The sequence below is a fragment of the Zerene cesonia genome, chromosome 6 (genome assembly GCF_012273895.1).
Source record: "Zerene cesonia ecotype Mississippi chromosome 6, Zerene_cesonia_1.1, whole genome shotgun sequence".
Taxonomy (NCBI): domain Eukaryota; kingdom Metazoa; phylum Arthropoda; class Insecta; order Lepidoptera; family Pieridae; genus Zerene; species Zerene cesonia.
Genome location: NC_052107.1, coordinates 1,961,211 through 1,985,236, shown reverse-complemented (window position 1 = coordinate 1,985,236; position 24,026 = coordinate 1,961,211). Strand labels below are relative to the sequence as shown.

The window sequence follows — 24,026 nt, the reverse complement described above, 5'->3', positions numbered from 1 at the left end:
CCTAGTAGGTTCAATAAAAACATATTATTTGTTTGTTTTAAACACGTTTAACTATAAAGAATGATAGAGATAATACTATAATATAATGATGTTGATCTATAGATAGAGGGAATAAATTTCAAAGAGGTTTCTTCCTACTCCTATCTTTGAAATGTTTCAATAAATTATTTCATTATTGCATAACAAATACTCCAAAATTGTATTAACATTTAGGGGGATTATATTTATGATCGTGATGAGATTTGCTCAATGTTTTGGTACAACCTGTTCAGTGAACGTATCCTGTGCGCCTTGACATAGATCAAATTCGTGTTTGTCTGCGCCGGCGCATGGTGTGACACCGACATTGAAACAATAGATGCATTTCATCAATGTTTTTATTGTTGTCATTAGAAAAAGTCGTAAACTTTATTGTGTTATTTTATATGTATCTTTATATATTGTGGCATTTTTGTGAATTTGACAATAAATGTTTTTATTATTATAAGATAACAAAATTCAAAGTGATAATTATCACACCTGTGTTAAATATTACATTAAACAATAATAAAGTACCTATATCACACAAACTATATTGATCATACTCATAAATAGAATGTTAAGTTGGGAAACTATAATAATGTTACAGCTTATTCACAGACATGATTAAAATATTAACTAGAAAATAAGTTAGTAGTTGAATCTACACTGTAATAGTTTATTTTAATAAGCACGTTCAACCATCAACGGATAACAGGATTACAGTTCAACCATTTATTCCATATTCAATTATTTATTCCATAGTTAAGGAATATAATATCTGTTTTCCGTGTATTTTGCTGTGCTTGTATAAATCATAATTTATTCTACTAGAGAACGCCTTCACCTTTTTAAGCTACATTGTCCCGTCTAAATTTAGTTTTTTGTACGTCTAATGTGTTATTCATGTTCGGCTTACGTTAGTAAACACGAGGTCACACACACAGTCGTTTGTTTGTACAGGTTCATGAACAACAAAGGTTCTAGGTGCGAGCTTTTCACATTCTATACGAATGTCAATAGCCTGAAAGCTTACAACTTACTTGGGTACTCATTAATATGTAGTTAGCTAATTAGTAGTTCCTTTATGTTTTCTCGAGACTGTTAGAATTTTGGTATTTCAAAGCCTTCCTTGCAATACAATAAACTGCTAAATTCTATATCAAATTAGAAGAATAATTAAGAATTTTTTATTCTATTGATATTTTTGCGCACAGTTGTTGTATCTAACGATTAAGCAATTATGTTCGTGGAAACCAGTCTAGACTAGATCTATTAATCACCTCTGTTTTACCGAAATACAACTAGACGTATGACGTGTTATATCAAATTATTATTTCTATTTGTTTTTGCATTTCATTAAAAACGCATGAATATGCATACCTTTCTCTTATCAAAATTAAAGTAACTGTGTTGTTAGGCTTAATTTAGTTGTATTATATCGACAAGGAATAATATATATATAATACAATAGGGTCAGTACTTTGACCTTAAAATAACATTCACATTTACAATTGAAGCGATCAAGTCATTCAGTGTTGGAGGAAAAAGCGTGAGAGCAAACATTCATTTCCTACTAATAACTCGCCAACTGTCTGTTTTCCTGTAACAATTTTCTTCAAAGAATTCATGTCAAGTGAGAAACGAGGGACACTGCCATTTTAAATGTTAGATAAACTGTCATTACAACAGTCGTCGTGCGACTCACTACCTACATTAGGTTAGGGTAAGAATTTTCTGGACGATCAAGAAATTTTCAAAAGAATTTCCTATTGTTTTATTTTTTTGATGCGTATATAACAACTTATTTACCGATATTGCATAATTGAGACCTGATATAAACCCAACTCTAACTTATGCATGGACTTATGCCACTTCAAGAACTGAACGTGTCATAATGTCATTAAAGTTATCTAAATGACTCTATCTCACTCTCCAACGCTGTACGCAACGATACAAACAGATGCAGATAATTCCAGTTCCAAGCATTGTTGGTGAAAATCGACTTAGAAATACAGGAGTCCCCATATTCAAGGAGTAATTTTATTCTTATCAAATTATAGGGTCATCATCTAAGAATAAAATACGATGTAATATTTTTTAAATTTTATCAATAAAACTGTCATTCACCACTGCACCCTTGGTTAAACCGGGAAACTACGTCATGCGCAATGGAGCTGCGATCGATGTTCACCACCTGCGCGCGCCACCCTTCTGACGCGAGTATCCCATCTACGCAGTTCGCTAAAAACATCTGTGAAACCTAGCGCGAATCGCCCTTGGCAAAATATTACACAAGTGCACAAAAACAAGAAACGTCTGTGTATTTATTTTCAAGTATTCGCTTTCAGTTGCAACGGTTAGTAAGATATTCCATTCAGTGAGTCATAGGGGCAACCCGAACAGTTCTGATGCCGGTGGTCCGGCGGTGTGAGTTGAGCGGGCAAGACCCGGCTTGAAGGACCTGCCCAGTACCCAGAATGGATGACTACAGTTTCTACGACGACGGCGAAGATCGCGATATGGTATGCCTTTTCTTATCTATGTGGGTCGTTATGCAATTCGCTACCATTGTCGCTTTAACGTAAATACGCAGTCCATTTTATTGTTCTCAGTAATCAAACAAAAAAGTATTTAAATAACGCTACTTAATGTGCAATTTATAATAGTTGCGTCATAACTGTTATGTATAAATTAAATACTTGGAAAAGTAACAATGTCATTTTGAATATGGTCTGGATGTTATCTTCAAGACATTGGCATTGCTGCAGACTAAAGTATTGATTAAGGCTTCGCATTTCGTGTTTATCTGCCGCTTAAGTCTTTATAGGGATTAAATTGGTCGATACGTTCATCCTTGTATTTCCAGTAGAGTGTTCGTGGCATGTTATTCCTAGTTCGTATGCCATCATTATATTCTGACTAAGCTTTGGCAAAGAGCCAATTTTAAAATGTGTCGTATTTGAAAATCTAATTAACTAGAAGTAATGAAAAGATTAGAAATATGCTTTGACTAAGTAGTAAAGTAGTATGATTCAGAGCAAAATACTTTTTCTACGCTTTATCAAGGTTTCCAGCGTCGATAAGAACTTACTTTGGACAAAAAAAATATTATTTTAAACCCTGAATACGCTTGCGTGGGTTTGAAGGTTGATTTAAATGTTTTTATAATAATAATTAAATTGATGAAACTTCCTAATTTTGTTTGTTTTTAACGAAGATACAATTGTAGGTAAATGAAATATATAACTATGTTTATAATAACGTATTTGTTTGTTTTATAAAAATGTTATTTGTTATAGCGAATCTGTATTTTTTTTTAAGTCTATTCTATATTTTTCTTCAATCTTTATTACTGGAATAAAGGCCGATACAAAAAATTTCACAGTGTAACTGACTCAGGGAGTCAGGGAGAGAGACAGTATTATAATTTTATTATTTTATTGATTGTATAATACTTTAAATACTTTGCCATCCTCGCGGTGTAGTGGGAAGCGACCTCATATATAACAGCAAAAAAAGAGATGTATGAGTTCGAGAGACTATTTATTTATTACATATTTGCTTTACAAGTTACAACTAATACATGATTAAGATTACAAATCGCTTAAAAATAAATTAATTAACAGAGTAATTTCTTATATCTCTGAACACAAATCGCATAATAACATAAAACTGCATAATTCTCACTACGTATGCCTTAATAATCTTCTTTCTTCGAAACACAATAATAAATAATAATAATAAATCAATAGTGAAAGCATGTTCAGAAAATCATTATGCCATTTCACACACTGTCATTGTTTGTAATGGATGAACTACGATTATGAATACGTCTTTATAAAACCTTGAGAAGCGTAGTAATTTACATATAAATGTGTGTGTACATTTAATTGCATTGAAATACTTTTTGCGTTCATCCTAAAAGATAATTCTTTAATTATTTATTTTACTTAAGTGTAATAATTTCACAAGGCAATTTAAATTTGTTCTTGAAAGTTTATAGATTTATGGAGATAAATAACAAAACAAATAGACATTTTTTAAAATGGATTTTAAACGTCCACTTACATTAGCAAGTTCATTAACTGTATAATTTACCCTGACTGTCCAACGCAAATGTTTTAACCAAATCAAACCTCTAAAATGCATATCTCTAAATTTGAGTTAAATTATTACAAACAAAAAATTGTCCTACTTGTTATGCTTATTAGTATAGAATATTATAGAATCTTAAAAATATTAAAATTGAGAGCTTGGGGCACATTTAAAAAAAATGTTGATAATTTATGTGTATAGTGGTTGAGCATTTTTAGCCACAATTAGACCATGTGAGTTTTTTTAATGTTAACTCAATATTATATACAATAGTAAGTGGTATAATATGATAATAACACATATCCCTACTAAATTTTAACCAAAAAAGCAGTGGTGGCTCAGGGGTGAGAACCTCGGACTTCAAAATCGATAAGTCGGGGTTCGAGACCGGGCGAGCGTGCAGGAAATAAATTGATTTTTCAATTTATCTGCGCATGTGAATAACATCGACACTGCTTAAAACGGTGAAGGAAAACACCGTGAGGAAACCGACATGTCCAAGAATCAAAAGTTTGACGACATGTGACATCTGCCAACCCGCACTTGGCCAACATGGTGGATTATGGCCTGAACCCTCATAGGAGCCTGTGTCCCAGCCGTGGGAACATATATGGGCTGATGATGATATTTCTGTCTCATTCTTTGCCGGCTTCATTCTACACATTTTTGTATTTGTGTCTCTTACCTGTCGTTTTTTCGTTGCATCAGGTTTGAAATTACAACGATTCTAAAGAAGTTTCACTTCAAAAGTCTCCCATAAGTTTGACACAGAATCCTGCAAGTACCTGAGAAAGGCATTCCATGCTCACGTGGCTAAACACATTACAGCAAAGTAGTTCAAAAGTATTATTTTAAATAGGTCAGTGCATATCGCGTGTAAATGACACATCGGCCAATCCGGATCTGCCTGTCACGGCCTCATAACGGGTTCCATTTTGTGATGGACATTTTGATGGTCAATAGGTTACATCGTCGGTTATTGATCTTAAAAATATTATGGACATGCAACTTTAGTATCTATATCACTTGACAGTACGATTATAATGCTATATTACTGATGGATACGTATCCTGTAGTTTAAACATCTTTGGAAAGAAGGAGAAGCGATTTTTTCGCATTTAAAGCTTACCACGTTTTTACCTATTACGAATTCCTTTTCGATTCAGATGTAAAAAATAATACAGCTTCTTATGACAAGGCGCTATGGCGAATATATTTCGCATTATTGTTATTACGAATTTCACACTAGCGTTGACAACGCTTAAAGATTACACTCGGCGTTTCTTGCACTGGAAATAAATTGCGTTATTTGGTACACCACTATATTATGGTTTTGTAATAGCTTGTCATTGGAGAAAATATTGGGAAAAAAGACATATTGCTAAGAAGATTTTTTTTCTAGAGTAGATAAATGCGTTTGCGCAATCCCCGGCCTACCGGAGAAAGAGTCTTTCGTTATGTCGGTAACTTACTGCCCAGAAAGCAGTGCAGCTATCTAGGTTTTGGTCGAAATAAAGTAAATAACAGCATTTTAATATTAAATTTAAATTTTTTAGAAAGTAGAAATAGGGCAAACAAAAATACGATTCGAAAATTATGAAGTCATAAAAATTTACTCTATTCAAGTCATAAAGTTTCTTTTATTAATACATCGAGTTTTACCTTGCAGAACCGTTGGCGTACGCTGTTATTATAATATATTCAGTTATTAATAATATATTTTAGTCTTAAACAATCACAGTCAAAATAATCACCAACGATACTAACCCCAAGGAAAAATCATATAATGTAGACAAATGTTGATACAAAAGATAAATTTAAACACTACAACAAGTTCCATATTTCTTCAACTTGTTTAGGTTTAATGGTCTCTACGATGCAATATAATCCATAGATCTCTAATATAAGACGTCATATCAAATGTCAAATGTTAAAATTGTGTTTAATTTCTGAAATAGGCAAAATTACCCAATGTGAAAGGTTTTTTACGTCTTTGATGTACCGATACAGCTCTATCCAATTTATTTATACTGGAGATGAGATAACTGGCAACATTGCTTCATCAAAATGATATTACTTGGTGCAGTGATGGTGTAAACAGCATCAATTTATTACAGCTATACGATTACATACCGTTACAGGGCATGCATGGTTGTCATTTTAACATATTTTTCATAATTTGAGATATACGTTTACATTTAAAGAATTGGTCGTTTTCATCTAATTGTTAAAAAGTATTGAGTGTTTTCTACGCATTAGAAAATTTTAAATTATGAATTTTTTTTCGTTAAATTCTTTTGCTGGAATTATACTACAAGAAGTCAGAATAGATCCTATGACTGCATGCATTCATTTTGCATTGGAAATTAGTATGACGAAATGGCATTCATTTGTAATATAGGAAATAATGTCATTAAGGAAAGTAAAAGCAGATATTAACGTTCTAACTATTCCATGTGTTGAAATATGCATAATTTTGTTCTTAAAAAAAAATCGTAAACAATAGAATCAACTAAATTTTCTCACTTGTCCTTGTACCATATAATAAGTAACGAAATCATTAAATCCTGGCAATCCTAATCAGGATACTGAGATAAGTGCACGAAATCATTGAATTATCAACAATCCTTGATGGCTGTACAAAGTTTGAATTGAATCTGTCCTTTTAACATGAGTCAAGCACACGTACATTCAACCATACCTGTGAAACTAATAAAGGCGTGTGATATGGACGATAAAATCCGTAACATATGTAAGCCCTGCAAAATCAATGTGCCTTATATTATATTATTGAAAAATATTCCAGCTTATATGTTATCTGAGTTTTCCATGCGGTAACCCTAGCACGCTAAGAGACCTTGCTCTTGACAGGTTTTGAACAGCTAGGTGCAACTTATCAAAGAAATTACCTTTTCAATGGTTTACTGAGCAAATTCAGCGCTGACGTGCAAAATGCGTGTGTACATGGTTAGCTTTACAAAATGTAATCCTTTACCAAAATAATGCGATGAAAATTATGTCTTTGATGTTAATAAATGTTTGCAAATAAGAAATTTTGAAAGATTCAAATCAATCAAATCGTGATCAAATTTTTTCTATTCTTTCAAAATTTCTCATTTATAAAGCATTTCAATGCTCTAAAACTAAAAATTAAATGTTTGTAAATAGTTTATTAAATATTTTGGATGTGGATAATGTAATATGTATAAACAAGTAGGTACATAATTGAAGATAAATAGGTGATTTTTAAAAGTTATTGTGATGCACGTTCAAGATATTTTACTACAAAGGGAATTATATCAAAGTACCTAATAAGAACATTTACAATGTTTATAATAGAAGGGATTTCATAGAAACAAACCCATTATAACTGTTATTTTGACAGTTTTCTAATAGTACTTGCCTAGTTACTTTTTATACAGTAATGAACATTCTCGTACTAATAAAACAATTTATTGACGAGCCCCAGTACAGATAACTGTACAGGGCGCCGCGAACTCATTTATGTAATTTTATCATTATTTCTATTAAGCAAGAGTTCACTTCAGTTTCACAAGCATTGGTTATCACACGTATAGGAGCAATTCAATCGAGCTTGTTAGGTCGGCATGTGGTCTGGACTTCGAATGATATCAAGTCTTACATCCGCTACAATGTCCCGTTATAGTATGGGAATAGTTACGAACGAAGCTTACTATAAATTTTGTTATTTAAAATGGGTGTTATGGGTATAGGTGAGTAAAGAGGACCTAGATACCTTTTGTATCACAATGTGCCTTATATACTACAGATATATATGTTATATGTGGTAGTCGAGCACGCTTCGGCACGATTGGCCAACTCGCACAGAGGAAGTACCACACTCCCATAGAAGACCGGCTTGAAATAGCATACTGCTGTGTTTCGTCCAGTGAGTGGGGGAGCCGGAGACCAATATCCCTGTCCTTACCCTTCCTAGTCGTTTCCTTTATTCCTCTCGCCATTCCTTTCTTAATCCTTTTCCAATTTCTAGTCGGCAATCCATTTGTAGAGGCGTAAGGTCTGCAATCGACTTTACGCTTCACCAAATGTTCATGGGCGGTGGTAGCGCTTACCATCACGTATCCCACAAGCTCCATTGCCGACGATGACATAAAAAAAGCTCAATTATACATAGAAAGCGTCTACCAACAAACAAGTTAGTAGGAACATATTACAAGCGTTGTATGTTGGATAGTCTATTATAATAACAATCTATTATTTTCTGGTTGTAAGCATTTTGATATGTGGTTTAGTGCTTGTTAGCTAGGTTTCAGTGCAATTTTATGATGTGGTTTGATATTAACCTACCTACCACCGATCTACCAATCAATAAAGTTATTGTTCCCAATTTGAGAATAGTTCTTCTAAGCATTGTTCGATCATCATTGCGAGTTTTACTATTTCATTCATTATAATAGCTGAGTTATACTTACATAACCATGTACATTTGGTAGCTAAATTACACCGGAAGCCTGAACTCGCAAATCATTTTAATTGATTCTGTCTGTAGATGCAAATATGTAATTGCGCGATTCAAAGGTAATTAAACGAATTAATTTGGAGAGAACAAAATGCTATCGGGTTACTTCTTGGTCGCTCTGGGAGCCTGGTATGTCGTTCCTCCTTTTTGGCGAATATTGACTCTTGTTTTTATTTAGATTTTTCTAGGTTTCCCCATTTGATCTATCTAGATTTTAGCTGATTTATTTTTTATACATTCCTGTCATAAATTATTACTATGTTAATAAAATTAATTTAATTGGATAATGTTTGTGTTTAATATTTTTAGTAAGAATTTGAGTAATCTAAACCATTTATTTATACATAAATAATACAAAATACACTATAAGCCGCATGTATTATTTATTATTTGACACTCATTATTGTACATACATATATATTTATTAGTTTTGTCTTATTCACATCTACAATTTGCTTTTAATCTTAAAATCCAAGTGGAGAAAAACATCCAACAAACTTAACATCATTAAAATATGATCAGCCGTTCTTGAGTTATTAGAGGTGTTACTATCATAACTTTCTTTTATATTAAAACATTTGAGATTTAGAAGTTTCATATGTTCTTGGTATACAGACTAAAGTAAATAAGTAAATATTAACAGAATACCAACCCAATATAACGTGTTGTGTAGAACCTCTTTTCTAGTCCAGACTACACCTAATGCTAGTTCAAAATTTCTTCCATTATTGATCGCTTCCAACGTCTGGCGCTCCGTTGTTTTAGTAACGCTATCGTTTCCCATAGGAATGCCAACAATACTGCAGAATGGAATTGGTTTTACATATATTGTAGGTATAAACGCTAGTCCACTGAAATAAATATAAATATAGCCTGTGTCAATTAGGAATGGTGAAATTTTCTTTCTACATATTTTAAAATCGGGTTTTGACAACCGAAGCAAATAAAGAAATTCCTCTATAATGACAAAGCCTAGCTAATGTTAATACATTGAAAGCAAAGACTCCTTCGCTTGATAGAAGTGTATTGAAAAGGGCTTATTGCAAAAACTAAATATTTTCTTAACCACTTTACTCGACTTGAAATCTTATGAAATATACTTATAGACTACCCATAGACTTCGTCACTATGGGTAGATAAAACGACCTCTACAAGATACATACAACTCTTCTTTCACCAAAAATGTAATTATAATTTGATTTTTTCATCCGCAACTGTCCCACCTATATATAACATCTAAATAATAAACAAGGGTGTGTCTGGATGTGATTAAACTTTTTTCTGATAACGAACATTCGGAATAGGTACGTGATAAACTATCCTGAAATGTATTGTGATAACGATAACATTTTTATCAATAACATACAAATGTATATAGGATAAAAGCAGCTTTCTCCAAAGTATTGCATTTACTCCATTTACGTATTTGCTATACATAATGGAATCAATATTATTATCAAAAGATTTTGCGTTTGATCCAGTCATATCTTCATCTGTCATATATATATCTTCGCACTCATAATTTTTCAAATTCCGCCGCAAAGGGGGGTGTTATATATCAAAATAAAAATTACAGTGAGTGCACGTCTGATTGCGACATCGCAGCTCTCAAACATATGTACAGACTTTGATGGGGTTTTCTAGTTTGAAAGCCAGTTTTCTTGCGGCCGCTCTCTGTCGTTTGATGGAAATAGATTAATGATGGTCACAACTCCCTCAATATAGGTATGAAATGAAAAATCTTAACTATTAAAATACTTACATAATGTTAAGCTTCAAATTCAAGATGGCCGACCACACAAAATGTTGATTTCGGTTTTTTTTTAATTTAATTTCAGCTATAGGATTCTGAGTCAAACATACCGTTAACAATCAAATCAACGCTTTGTACGGCCACGCACAATGGAGTATCTATTGAATAAATTGTACACTTTTACTCAATTGTTATTGTAATACAGATTAGATAGGAAGTCGATCGAAATTATGTAACGAAGAATGCGTTACACAATAGTACATGCTTTGATGGTTATAATCATGTCTTGTTTCTCTTACATTAGAAAATATCTATGTAGAACACGATTGATAATATTCCTTAGTTATCTGTTCGTAATAGAAGAGTTCATTGTACTTTATAGTTTAGAGATCTATACACTATACAGTATGATGAACATATTCCCCAAATAATATATCACAAAAATAATCGCTGTAAACTAGCCTTTCGCCCGTGTTTCCGCCTGCATTCCCATGGGAATGAGATGTATCACCACAAAAACAGCCAATGCCGCTCACTAGACTCCTAACTATCGCCAAACATAAAAATCATAACATAAAATCGCTTCGTTGCAACGTGAAAGAAAGACAGACAAGCATACTTCCGCATTTATAATATTAGTAAGGTTTAGCGTATAAATTAATGGCTAAGAATCCAAATAAGAGTCACTTTTAGAACTTACACTGAAGAAAGTGCACACGTAACCTGGTATAATGTGACAAATACTATAAGACCTAGCCATTTGAATGGTATAAAAAGCAAAGTATCACAATATTTCAAATCAATTTAAACAGCATTACATAGACCTCCATTACTAAAAGCTTATTCCTCCACACCATATCTAATGAATACTAACACCATATCTAACATGTTTAGTTATTTGCTTACCTCAAAATTGTATTGAACAACTGTTGATTCAACTGTTTATTGCTATATTCAACAGTTGTTTAACACATTTGTAGGAAAAAGTCCGTGCGATGTCATTATTTATACTACGATTCGTAAAGCCCATTTCTAAGTTCAGTGACCGTCAAACTTCCCGCTTAAGATGTAAAATTCATTCTCAACCCACTATAGTTATGGAATACCAAGTAGGTTTAGCGATGGGAGTGCTTCTATAATTTATGTAATGTTTTGAGCTAAATCTGATACCGTTGCGTGACTTGTCGTCTATGGCCGCGGGGAGTGATTAAAATAAATATAGTTTAAACAACTGAAAACTTGCTTTAATGATAGAATCAAATAAATTGTCTCACTTGCTCTAATACAGAGTATACTTAGGGATATTATGTAATCCTAGAAATAAAAGATAAATTCGTGAAATTATTGTATAGTCACCGATCCTTCAAAAGAATACAAAGTTTGAATTAAATCTGCCCCTTTAAACAGAGTCCAAATCTCGTCAAAAAGGTTGGAAAGACACATAATAAGATAAAAGCGTGTTAATAAAATAATACGAGAACATAACTGATAATTTACTGCAAATAGATAAACAAATCAGAAAAAAATGTGATGAAAGCTTGGTATGAAAACGAGCCTTTGTTTGGTCAAATAGTTTATTTTAGAAAAATTATTTATCTGGATTAGGTATCTTCTAGGAGTCACATTCAAGTCGTAATCGTGGTGGATTGTACCTGACCAAGTACGGATTGGTGATGACACGTCGTCCAACTTTTTGATTCTTCGACATGCCGGTTTGAGAACGATATTTTTCACCGTTTCAAGCAATGGTGATATGATTAATACCAGATTAATTCAGACCAAACCACTCCAGATCCAGTCTCGAAACCCCGACTTAAAATGAAGTCCGAGTCCTGACCTTGTCACTGAGCTACCACTGCTCGATTAACAATATAATTAATTAACATAAAATTTATTTTGAATATTTGTGGAAAATGTATTATATGAAAATGGTCATTTAATATCTAATGCGTCTATAATTGGAATATCGTATAAAAGAATTAGTATATGCAATGAAACATGGTTATCCTTCGATCAACAATATTAATTCATCAATCATTCAAATGCTGTAAAGTTTTTTCATATGACAAACTATCGGTTGAATTACAATGCGTAAATTAAATGTTTGGCATTAGTAGATTACGTACTTTACCAATACTTTATATATACAAATACTTATAAAAATATAAACACATCAAAGAAACCTTCGAGCTTTGACCTCTCCTATGACAGACCAAACAGAACTTGTAGAAGTAAATAGAAACAATTTCGAAACAATCGAAGCATCACCATTGCATCGAGTATTACAAAACGACTAGTTTATTTAACAGCATTGTGAGATCAAGTCATTAACATTGAATCGAAACTGACATGGCCTATGAGAACGATCAAATTTAAATGCCAACTGGAGATCTGAATGGTAATGGAGGGCAAAAAGTGCGTGTTGAATACGGCTAATAAATTGTGGGAAAAACTGAAACTGATGCTGTTTGTGTTGAATATAGCCTTTTTTTACATTAGCTTCTATTTATTTCGTTTACATCCTTTATACGAAATACATTTAAGAATATAATAACAAAAATATATGTAATAATTTTTGTATATTTGTGTGCGTGCCGATTTATCTGAATAAAGAATATGAACACATTGCGTTTATAATGTGACTCTTTTAATATAAAAGAAACAATTTTAAACTGATTCGAATCGGCAAAGTGCCCATAATCAAATAAATATAAAATATTATAAGTACTTGTCAATGCAACAGCCAATAAAATTATAACAGTTTGGTTACGTACATAGTAGATATATATTTGACAAAAAGGTGCGTTCATACTAAGAAAATGTGAACGAAAAAATAAATAGAGGTACCTTTTACATATTAATACAATTCACATTTATAACAGAAGACAATGGTCAGTTTCCACTTAAATTTAACAATGTTTATATTCCCTGACCGTTCACTGGGCGAATATGCTTTCGCACGCTCAGCACCATTGTTGTGGATTTGAATGAAATTTGTAAGAAATTACACACAAGAATCCGCCTAACAATTTATTTCTTCCACGGGATTCGCGATTTTGTCGTTTACATACCTTGTGTATACGCTATCATAAAGTTTGCATAAATATTATAAAGGATACTTCATAGAAATATAATTATTAATGACTGTGTGCATAATATATCGTGAGGTATGTTATGGATTAAGGATAGAGCGATAACAAATATTTATTATTATTATAGATTATTTCCTAGGGTTAGAGAATTCCCTCCCTGCTCCTACATACCTGATTCATTACTCATTATTTTATTGGTTCTAAAGCAACTTCTGCATCCTTAATATTATAATTCATCGTTAGATTTTTGCACATGATTTTATGATTATGTTATTTACATAGTTTAATTGATAAACATTCCTTATTCATCCCAACATTACGATATAAATACTTCTAAACTTCAGTCAAGCAATATTTTACGTAGTTTCTATTTAATCACTCCAACGTCAAAGGCGTCAGAAGTATCTACGTGAGGTGCCAAATATGTCAAGCTGGACCCGAGAGGCTATTGTTTAGCCGTATGCCCGTATCTGAACACTTCTGTATTATGCAACTTCCTTTAAACTTTGGCGGCTTCATGGCCTCTTTTAAAAATCAAACGATGAATGATTAAATGTACTGATAGTTTATAAATTGTAACGGTTCTGATCGTCACCTTCTAAGGTAGGCTACCTCTGTCGTAAGAACATACATTTTTCTTTGCATATCCTACTAATATTATAAATGCGAAAGTTTGTAAGGATGTGTGTGTTTGTTGCTCTTTCACGCAAAAACTACTGAACCGATTGCAATCAAATTTGGTACATAGATAGCTGAACAACTGGAATAATATATAGGCAACTTTTTATCCCGATATTCCTACGGGATACGGTCTTACGCGGGTGAAACGGCGGGGCGCAGCTAGTATTATACTCCAGACAAAAATGTAATGAGCTCATGCGAAGCATTATAATACTTTTACAAAGTAAACTTTGTCACAGCGTTGAAATAGTGACGTGAAGTGAACCGTTATAATTAAATCGAGAATTTCTGATGACTATAACATTATAAGTTTGTATTATATTTTTAATAAATTAAGATTAAGATTATATTTTATATAAATATAAAACAATATTATATTAATGAGTATTAATTACCATGGATGCGTAAGTTGTCTTTTACTTGAGATGACCTCGTTGACGAACAGTGCCAGGGGTAAAACTATTGCATTCAGTTACATAATACGTTATTATACCACTCATAAATCTGTAGTTACTTCGCGTAGAGATTAAACTCTTAGACTAGCCGGCTTCTAAAAGAAAAGCTCTTTGATCAACAGAGTTCTTGATATAATAATATGGTTTAAATTATGCAAATGTTTGCTCGCGTTTGATCTTACTAATGACTGTGTTTCTACAAGTGACAGAATGTTGCACAAATCTTATATTATTGTGTTGTAATACTTCCTTACAATTGCAATGTTAAGTATAGCTTTGCGATGTAAGAATTCTAAAATAATGAGAATAGTTCTCATGGTCCATTCTTTAGGTCGATAAGTTGGAAACGTGATTTACTCGTTAATTTTATTTAGTAGTTGTAAGAGATTAAATCTTCTGGGTAATGTGGGACTGTAGGCATAACGTCTTTATCCTATACTACTAATATTATAAATGTGAAAGTTTGTAAGGATGTGTGTCTGTTTGTTGCACTTTCACGTAAAAACTACTGAACCGATTGCGATGAAATTTGGTACGTAGACAGCTGAACAACTGGAATAACATATAGGCATCTTTTTAACCCGATATCCTTACGGGATACGGACTTACGCGAGTGAAACCGCGGGGCGCAGGTAGTTTTATATACGTGGAAAGCATTTCAATTAACTGTATTTGAGGATAATAGCAAACTAAGCATAATAGATATAATATTGATTTCGAGAAAATGTTTGAAATATTCAAGTATTTTTCACGGAAATTTCTAGATAGCGAGATTTTTAATCGTTATTGTAAATATTGGTTAATGGTTTTCTTGAAAGTTTTGCATAGTTTTATGTCTCAGAAAGCGGTAGAAAAGAATTATCATTTCAGTGAAATATTTCTGCGCTGATCAACTCATTCTTCTAGATAACTTTACAGTCATCGACATATTCATAATAGGTAAATGTTTTTGAAAATTCCTGTACAGTAAGGAAAAAAAATGCAGTTAAAATGAGAAACATTCCATATTCTAAAATCGAACAAAAATACAAAAAAATGCAGGTAAAACGAGGACCTCCTACATTTTGGGAACATCGGTTAAAAACTACACACTGTTCTTAAAATAATGACAATATGTACTAGATTGTATAGTTCTAGAGTGAAGATTTCGATTAAATTACATATTTTATATGCATATAAACATATTGGAAGTTAATATGTTAAACTCTCGCTAAACCCCATTTTTTCACGGGGGTTCAATAAAACACAATCTTTATATCGTGTCTTCGGTAAGTGTCGTTCTTTATTTTTTATTCAGGAACACAGCACTTAGGAAGTATTACTTACGTATTGTACATACTAATGTTGGTTTATGCTGTAAAATCACCGTGCTACTGATTCATTCACCCCGTTTCCTTTACGACTAGCAATTAGGAAAAGCGGTCGATTAAGTAATTTAATTTTACATTATTTTAGTCTTTAGATTTACGGTTTATCGTTTCACGGAAATTCTCTGTCTTTTATGTTATTTTTTATATTTTTTATATTTTTTATATACTCGTATAACTCAAAGGTGACTCACTGACATGAGATCTATCAACGCATAGCTCAAACCACTAGACGGATCAGTTTGAAATTTGGCATGCAGATAGATGTTATGACGTAGGCAACCGTTTAGAAAAAAAATTCAACCTCCAAGTGGATAAAATAGATCATAAGCAGCTAGTTATATGTAGAGATCTAAATTTCTCATAATATTTTGTTAGAAAAGCCTAAATTGTTTAGTATAGATAAATACTGAGTTATGCATCAAAATAACCGATTGTAACCACAATATCTACACTATATAACGTTAATGCACTTAAGCAAATTACCCTATTTACCTACCTTTTCTTCAAAAGAATAACTCTTTAAAATATATTATAAAAAGTAAAACGGATCTCTTATTTATAAAACTAGACCACGCATTCCTCACGTCACAATCAATTTATCATATGCAAGCCAGTTAGTTAAGCGAGCGAACTAAGCGGATTAACATAGCTTGCTCTATGACATAACTGCGGTAGACCTTTGAGGTTCGTAATTAAAAAATGAATGTTAAGTTCATTTCTATTTAGCCTTGATTTTGATAATTTGAAACTTACCTCATAGACAACGTATATATATATATATATATATATAATTGGAATCTCGGAATCGGCTCCTACGATTTTCATGAAATTTAGTATATAGGGGGTTTCGGGGGCGATAAATCGATCTAGCTAGGAATTTTTTTTAGAAAATGTCATATTCGTGTTTTATTCGTGTTTTTTTTTCCTGATTCGTAGATAGCTGGACAACTGAAATAACACATATACCGATATTCCAAAACCAGTCTTGCACTTCAGGCGCAATAGATTAAACGACAAATCACTTTCACATTTATAACATTAGTATTGCTTTTTAGAACGTTTATATGGGCAACTAAAAATGTATTGTAAGTTCAGAGTTATGCTTTATAAAGTAATGTGGATTTGAATATCCATGTTATGATGTTAAATATAACCATAATTCCATGAAATTATATAACTTAGCGAGACCAAATATGTTAATCAGGCGATTATTATCAAAACATCTGTTATTTCGCCGGTTATCGAGGCTGAATTTTAAACAGTAAATGCATATTAATACGTAATGGATGTTTCTAGAACGAATTTAGCAGGTTTTCTTAGCCAATAGAACAAAGCGACATCTCTTAAAACTTGACTTTTAAAGCGTGGGTGTCATTGGGTATGTTTTTAATAAAAGATTTAAATAAATGTTACGCAATAACAAAAACTAACATTAAACCGGTTGTTATGGTTTATTTGACTTTAAAGAAAAAATGCTACCATTTCTGCATCAGAGGTTTAAGAAGAATTAGGAAAGATTCTGAAAAATCTTTCTAAATTTATAGTCATTTACCTTATTTCAGAAAACATATTTATAATCATGAAGATGAACAAAAATAATAATAGTAAAACTATGAATATACCTTCAGTTTAAGACACATTTAAAACTTTTCTAAATTGACTAACAATTTTCTAATGAAAGTTTCACAGACAGGATGCAGAAAATTGATAAGCTTGCTAATAAAGTAATTGGTAAAGATAACAGAAATACATAATTATTATTATTGCTTGTAATTACGAATAAAACGTTACGCGATAGGAATCGACACGTAAAACTATATTAACATTAATTTCACTTCGTTAAATTCAGAGAAATTATATAATGATCCAAATTAACCCGATATTGAAGTTTCTTCTGAATTCTCTACGCAACTTCTCAATATTTTCCCAGGATAAGTTATACCAACAGATCTTGGCTCTTATTAAATTTACATTTTTGTCTCCAGGGTCATTCTGAGTCAAAGGGGGCTAAGAAGAGAGATAAGAGCGTGAGTAACGGCAACAAGCCTACACGAGGGGTTGCTACGTCTTTCGGCTTCAGACGGCGACCGGCCAGCACGTCTCGAGCTGATGACAATGCTAGGAAGAAACCACACGATAAGAACGGTAATGGAGGTGAGTATCGTGCACTTAAGAGATTCTAGAATATGCTGGAATTATTTATATTATACTAAACTCGCTTGAGATCACTGAATTTAAACTTATGATTGTAATTACTATTAGCTTCCTAATGGCTCTCGTATTATCTAGATAGTTTTGAATAGAGAAAAGGTTTCCTTCTTGCTCTATGTTTGTGAAATGATTACTGCTTTACTGCTCACCTCTAATAAATTGCATTACAATATTTAATGCAAATAATGTTATATTATTTAGTTGTGTTGGCGAATAAAACGTTGAGAATTAAATTTCTTTTTACCTAACCTTTTTAGAGCCTTTTTAGACTTATTACTTTTAAAGCTGGTAGTTATGTATAAAATCTTATAAAGGTTCACAAATAGCATTAGTTACAATTAGATTATTCCAACACCACTTACAAAGATGTATGAAATATTATAATACTTGTTATATAAAGCCTATATTTAGACCAGTTTTGCTATGCGCGTGACATGTTATGAGATAATCATCTCTTCATGTATGTCCTTTTTTGGAAGGAAATAGATGAAACATGACTATTAAAGTGTTCTTTTTGCTTCGAAGTGGAGGTTTTTTACAAGTTATTTGAATTTTTTAGCTTGGTAAATATTGTTGGTCTATATTTAGTTTTGAAAAAGTGCCACTTAGACCTCCAATCAGGTCAATGAAACTCTTCTAAAGTAATACGTATTTGGAAATAAATTAATTTTGGCTCGTAATAGAGATGTAAACGGACTACATTCTAACATTATTTTTTTTACGAAGGAGGTAGTAATAAATTTTAAACTACCCACACCTTTGCCACGTATTAAGACCATCAGAAATATGAATTGAAATTTAAAGAAACTGCCATTATTGTTACACCTTCACTATAAAAAAGTCGATACAATATCTGTGTTTCTGATTTCACTATAGTGACGGATTTCCGTCCATCATAATTGACTTCCTAACGATTGAACTGTCATGGCCATAATGACTTATAAAAAAATTCGCCAGACTGGTAGATTTTAGCCCGGTGTTTACGATTGTTAGGTCCATATTAAAAAAATACCGTTCTAATGGTTATCTGTAATCTTATGTACCTACATAATTTCAAGTTAAATAGTAGGTACTATAGCCAATTAATAAACGAATTGCTCACTTCTCACAGATTCTTCAGTGTTGTGGTATTTTTTTCACTACAATTTAAAACTTCCTTAAATCTCAGTCATGTATAAAAGCCCTACACACTCTGTCTTAATGATTTTCTTTAAAATTGTTTCAGTCTGAAAGCGATGTTATATGAAAACTACTTTTGTCTCATTCCCCTGTATCCCATTTCTTTCACGTTCAACATCATTAACTATATATGCTGTCTTTCTGTCGGTTATTACAGCGTTTCCTTTCATTTGTTCGTATCTCTTGTGGTTGTTTATTAATTTCGTATGTTACCAACAGGGTCAACAGAGGAACTTCGTGCGGAGGAGGTGCTGTCAGGGCGGTCGACGCCTCTCGCCCGGCCTCGAAAGGAGACGGCGGGTCAACCACTGCGGACTAATCGGTAAATCCAATCTATACTGCTCTATACGAATACTAGTTGTCGTTCGCGGCTTCGCCTGCGTGGTTAAGGAAATTCCCATGAGGATGAGACGTTTCACAGCGGTAAAAAGTAGCCTAAGATATATGTAGCAGTTAGGTTAATAGATTCTTATATCTCCATAAAATCGTACCGTGATGACGTAAGACATGCTAGATTATAAAAACTCCTTCGAATTTATTATATTTGTACATACATAAAAGATCCTTATATCATTCTGATTGAATGTTTGTGTATCATATTTTATTAACTATACTTTGTACACAAATAAATTCTATTGTCAAATACAATGTGAACAAATTACACTTTAATCTTTGTAAGAGTCTCTTGTCAGTCAGGTAACTTCCAAAATTTTTTAATTACATATATGTCGAAGTAATAAAATGTCATAGTACATTGTATATCCATTTCAATTGAACAATATGTATTTCGAAAATTATAAGCAATAATTTACAAAGGCAATGATTAAGATAAGTTCACACTATAAATGAAATATCAATAAAATTATACTGCAAGCTGTAACAGCGTTATCTTATATTGCGATCTGATAGTAACATAATAATACTGTAAAAGTTCATGGTCAAATAAACGTTAGTTACCGGTCGTTCTATTTTATTGAATTTAGAACGGTAGCATGAGTTTTCTCGTGCTTTTTAATAATGTTGAGCAAAGAGTTCATGCGGAATTTTATGAAACGTAATTTTATGTTGAAGTGTTCGTTTATAGCTGGATTGCTTTAGAAACATGAACTAAAACGAGTATAATTTTATATATGAAAAAAATTGCTTTTATATGCACTAAATATATATTTGACATATAATATTATTTTACTTTTTGTTTTGTGTGATCTTTGAAAGAAGTGCAGTGTAGTATAGTATGATATAAATTTATGACCGATCTGAAGCCTTGTCTTTTTAAAGTACAATACAACAAAAGTTTAATAAGTGCATTTTAGATGTTACATACTTACATAAGCCCGATTCCCGAGTGCCGAATAAATCCCAAGGACACTCGTACGTACATATCTAGAAATTTTTAAATCGAACCAGTATTTCCTAAGATAAACACGTTCAAAGAAACAAAATATTCAGTCTTATCCCTACTAATATTATAAATGCGAAAGTAACTCTGTCTGTCTGTCTGTCTGTTACGCTTTCACGCCTAAACCACTGATTCGATTTTGATAAAATTTGGTATGAAGATAGAACTGAACTTGGGAAAGGACATAGGATACTTTTTATCGCGAAAAAAAGGGTAGAAAGGGTTGAAAGAGGGGATGAAAGTTTGTATGAAAGTTCGTTATTGTCAAACCGATTTTGATGAAACTTGGTATGAAGGTGGAGCTAAACGTGGGAAAGAACAAACCATACTTTTCAAATGCGAAGAAAATAATCCTTACCATGTCGCGCGATATAAGCGAATTCTACGCGGGCGAAGCCGCGGGCGAAAAGCTAGTATTAATAATATATTAGGACATAAATCAAGAGATACGAAGTAAAGATCATATAATAATATTGGTTTACAACTATCACTCTTAAACAATTTGTCGTAATAAACGCGAATTTTGTAAGAAAGTGTCCAAAAGCTGATAGAATCTGTGTGAAATTTGGTACATTGCAGTATATATTACAGTCTGGATTAGCACATAGGTTACTTTATGCCCTGACACCACCCAAGTGACGCCGCAGGATCCAATGAAACTAAAATATTCATACATTTACAATCGAATAGAAGAGAAAACGCGTCAAAAACAATTCAATCGGAATCCGAATCTGAATATCTTAGTCGCAATACGTAAAACATAATAAATTACTTCCTTTTTAAGATACATAATATCGTGAAAGTGATGACGTCATAGAAATACCATAAAAACTTCCTGACGCATATTATTTACATGAAATGGAAGTGGCGAATGATAAAATGAAATCGATTCCTGTTTCGATTAATTAACGTTAGAGTAATTGATATGTTCAGGCTCAATGATTTATCGAGGTGTCTATACCAGTATCTTGTTATGTTTAAATGTGTTATGTAATTTTTAAATGTGTGTTAGACTAGCTGCGCCCCGCGGTTTCGCCCGCGTAAGTCTGTATCCTGTGGGAATATCGGGAAAAAGTTGCCTGTATGTTATACCAGTTGTCAGAGAGTAACAAACATACATACACACACACATACATCCATACCCACAAACTTTCGCTTTCATTAATTTATAATATTAGTAAGATTGCAATTTGCATAAATGATTATTTCATTGAATGTGATTTTAATAAAATAAATATTTTCAACAAAATACTAAACCGCATTCATATTATCAAAACTAGACCAAATGTAATAGGACTACACGCGAATCAGTTTTCAAATGAAAAAATCATCAAAATCGGTGCTACCAGTTGCTCGATCTGAGATAACGAACCCATTAAATAACGTCGAAATCATACTCTCCTTCTTTATGGAAGTCGATTGAAAATCTACTGCACAACTATTAGAAGAAACAGAATCTCTACCCGCTGTTTGTCCCTATGCATAGATCTTTAAAACTACGAAACAGATTTTGATGCGAGTTTAGTAGAAAGAGTGTGGGAAGTTTTAATGTTCGCAGTGTTAATTTACATTACAATAATAATACAAAGTTAAATTAAAAAAAAATTACCGCTTTGTGCTTTAACATTAAGTTAAAAATAAATAGTGAGAAAAAACGCACAACCACAGCTTTGCTATTTAATCTCGAAAGGCGCATTAAGTTTAAAACTGCTCTTCACACCGCTTTGAAACGCCTGCCTCCCTTTTGTCTATTGTTGTTGCGACCTTTGCACAATTGTTTTACTAAAAACAATATAAAAGTGGTCATAATAGTGGCTAGAAATGACTGAATGTTTTGGAAGATTAGGCTTACCGTGTTTTATATTATAATTTTTATAAATATCTACACAAATATTGAAGAGGAAACTATAGTATCTTTGTACGCTTTTACGCAAAAATGACTGGACCGATTTCAATAATACTTTCACCATTAGAAAGCAACTTCACTGGGTGACATAGGCTACACATGCACTACGGGCGAAGCTGGGACAAACAGATGGCTTATTATATAGGCCATAGCATATTAGCGAGGAAGTTAAATTAAATTTTAAATAGAGACTATTATTTATTTACTACAATGTTAACGTGTGTTAGTGTGTTACAACAAACACACAAGTGACTATCCCGTCATCCCGTAGGTTCGGTTTCAGGCAGCAACACAGCAAGACGGCGAAGGTCTCCGACGTGGGCGTGAACGTGGAACACGCGTTCGGGAACAAGGAGGCGTTTAATAATAACGGTTTTGGTGAGTATCAAAGGGTTATTATAAAATAAATGGGTTCGGAGTGTGTTTATTTATTTATTTATTTATTCATAAAGTAACAAGTAATTTACAAGTTTTACCCCAAAGCATTACATGTTTAGTTTGCATGAAAAAATTTAAAAAATAGGATACAATTTTCATTTAACACTTAAATATTTTAAAACATTTGATTTATATGTATTCAAGGACGTATTAAATAAATCTGTCTCCGGTAGCAAAGCGAGCAAATCGTTTACTAATTTTACTAACCGCACCAACGGGGCATTATGGCCGCACACAGTTCTTACGCCTTGCTGAACAGCAAGGAAATCACGACGTCGCCGTAGCCCTATCCCAGGTGGAGCCGCTGCACTATAAATACACTTCGGGGGAATTTTAAAGGAAATTCGTTCAAGTCCTAATTGGTTATCTACGCCACCATTCAGCATTTGATAAACGTGTACGAGTAAAATGAATTTGCGCCTTGATTCAAGACTGAAAAAGCCTGTCATTCCGTATACATACAAAGACGGGTACATATATGGATAGTATCCATACATCTGTTTAAATACGAATCTACAAAATTTTTTCTGGACCTTCTCTAATATTAAGATATATATTTTTTCATGCGGATCCCAGACAATACAATTATATTCTAAAATACTTCGGACGTATGCCTCGTAAAGAGAAATAGTGCATTTTATTGTGTTGAGGCTATCTTAGCGCGTCTTACTGAAATCGTGCTTTCATATTTGTGAGATTTTTGTACGGTGTTTTAATTATTATTTTTAAACGACGTAACTTATACATGACGATGTAAATTTAATAAAATTTTGATTTAAAGACTTGATAGCTTCATTTTGTAGCCTATCTATTTAGTATATAAATATAGGTACCTACTGTTGCATAATCTAAAAATAAATATTATATTAAATTCAATTGCTCATTAGTCATTATATCCCGCTCTGCTTATGGCGCTTCTATTGTA

At 32.5% G+C, this 24,026-nt stretch overlaps 1 protein-coding gene across 8 annotated transcripts in view; it reads left to right on the top strand.

Moving 5' to 3' along the window:
* LOC119840344 overlaps positions 1 to 24,026 on the top strand; it is an 83,129-nt gene that overhangs the window by 16,236 nt on the left and 42,867 nt on the right. For 6 of the 8 annotated variants that reach the window (XM_038366912.1, XM_038366910.1, XM_038366909.1 and 3 more), the window contains exons 3-5: positions 17,954 to 18,122; positions 19,578 to 19,680; positions 22,935 to 23,041. In XM_038366912.1, coding sequence (XP_038222840.1) covers positions 17,954 to 18,122; positions 19,578 to 19,680; positions 22,935 to 23,041 — 379 coding nt within the window. Of the gene's footprint in view, positions 1 to 2,256; positions 2,544 to 17,953; positions 18,123 to 19,577; positions 19,681 to 22,934; positions 23,042 to 24,026 lie in introns of those variants that run through there. The other 2 variants (XM_038366913.1, XM_038366911.1) reach the window with 2 other exon arrangements.